Source organism: Aureococcus anophagefferens, assembly GCF_000186865.1.
Source record: "Aureococcus anophagefferens unplaced genomic scaffold AURANscaffold_2215, whole genome shotgun sequence".
Lineage (NCBI taxonomy): Eukaryota > Pelagophyceae > Pelagomonadales > Pelagomonadaceae > Aureococcus > Aureococcus anophagefferens.
The window spans coordinates 1-1,038 of record NW_008706705.1 but is presented as its reverse complement, the minus strand read 5'-3'; the positions used below and the strand labels follow the sequence as shown (position 1 = coordinate 1,038).

Below are 1,038 nucleotides of genomic sequence, written 5' to 3'. Positions count from 1 at the left end.
AGCAGCATGCACGCGCGCTCGCGCTTGCCGTCGTCGCTCTTCGCCTGCGCGTCGGCGACGCGCAGCAGGCACTCGACGAACTCGATGTAGGTGAGCTTGCGGCAGGCCTCGCCGCCGAGTTCGTCCTCGTGGACGACGAGCGCGCGGGAGAACGCGGCCTTGGCGTCGCGCTCCGTGACGGGCGCGCGGCCCGGCCCGTCGTCGAAGAGCCCCAATTTGTTGGCGAGGCCGAGCCACTCGCCCAGGCTCATGCGCTTCTCGACGCCCGGCCGCTCGCCGTCGCCGATGTGGAGGCGGTAGCAGCGCCGGAGGCCCTCCATGTTCGCGCGGTGGCTGTCGTCGGTCATCTCGCACCAGAGGCGGTCGTGGAACATGTGCTGCTCCGCCGCGTCCTCGAGCATGGCCGCCATGCGCTCGAGCGTCTTGAGCACGGCGTCGAGGGGCGAGTCGACGTCGTTCTTCCAGCGGCCGACGCCGAGGCGGACGACGGCCTCGAGGAATTGGAAGCGGTTCAGCGACTTCATCGGGTTCATGGGGCCCTTGGGGCCGATGGTGCAGGCCTTGAAGAAGATCATGTCCGTGTCGCTCCGCCGCAGCGCGGCGCCGCCGCGCTTGCCGCCGCCGGGCGTCCGCGGCTTCGCCGGCGAGCTCGAGCTCCCGGGCCGCGACTCGGGCGTCGCCGGCGGCGGCGTCTCCGGCGGCGGCGTCGCCGGCGTCGATGGCGGCTCGTCGTCGCCCTCGCCCGCGCACAGCAGCTTCACGAAGACGTTCCACGAGTTCCAGCCCATCGTGAACATCTCGCTGCTCTGGCACGCGTAGTGCTTGAACGTGTTCTTGATCGTCGCGAACTCGTTCCGCAGCTCCGTCTTCATGTCCTCGACGAGGCCGTCGTCGTTGACCGCCGCCTTGGCCAACAACTTCTCGAGGCCCGTGAGCCGGTAGTCCGCGTCGAACGCACCTGGGCAGGAGAAGGGTGCGAAATTCCCGACTTCAAAGGCTCCTATGTCGGTCGTTTCCGCTCGTTTCGGCTGATTTTTG

The 1,038-nt window shown here is 68.9% G+C and overlaps 1 protein-coding gene across 1 annotated transcript; it reads right to left on the bottom strand.

Annotated features, from left to right (window-relative positions):
- Positions 1 to 12: 12 nt before the first annotated feature.
- AURANDRAFT_69553 (hypothetical protein) lies at positions 13 to 958 on the bottom strand (the record flags this gene model as incomplete). The annotated part of the gene is made up of 1 exon (XM_009045325.1): positions 13 to 958. A coding segment is annotated over one exon (946 nt), but the record flags the coding sequence as incomplete, so codon positions are not given.
- Positions 959 to 1,038: the final 80 nt, after the last annotated feature.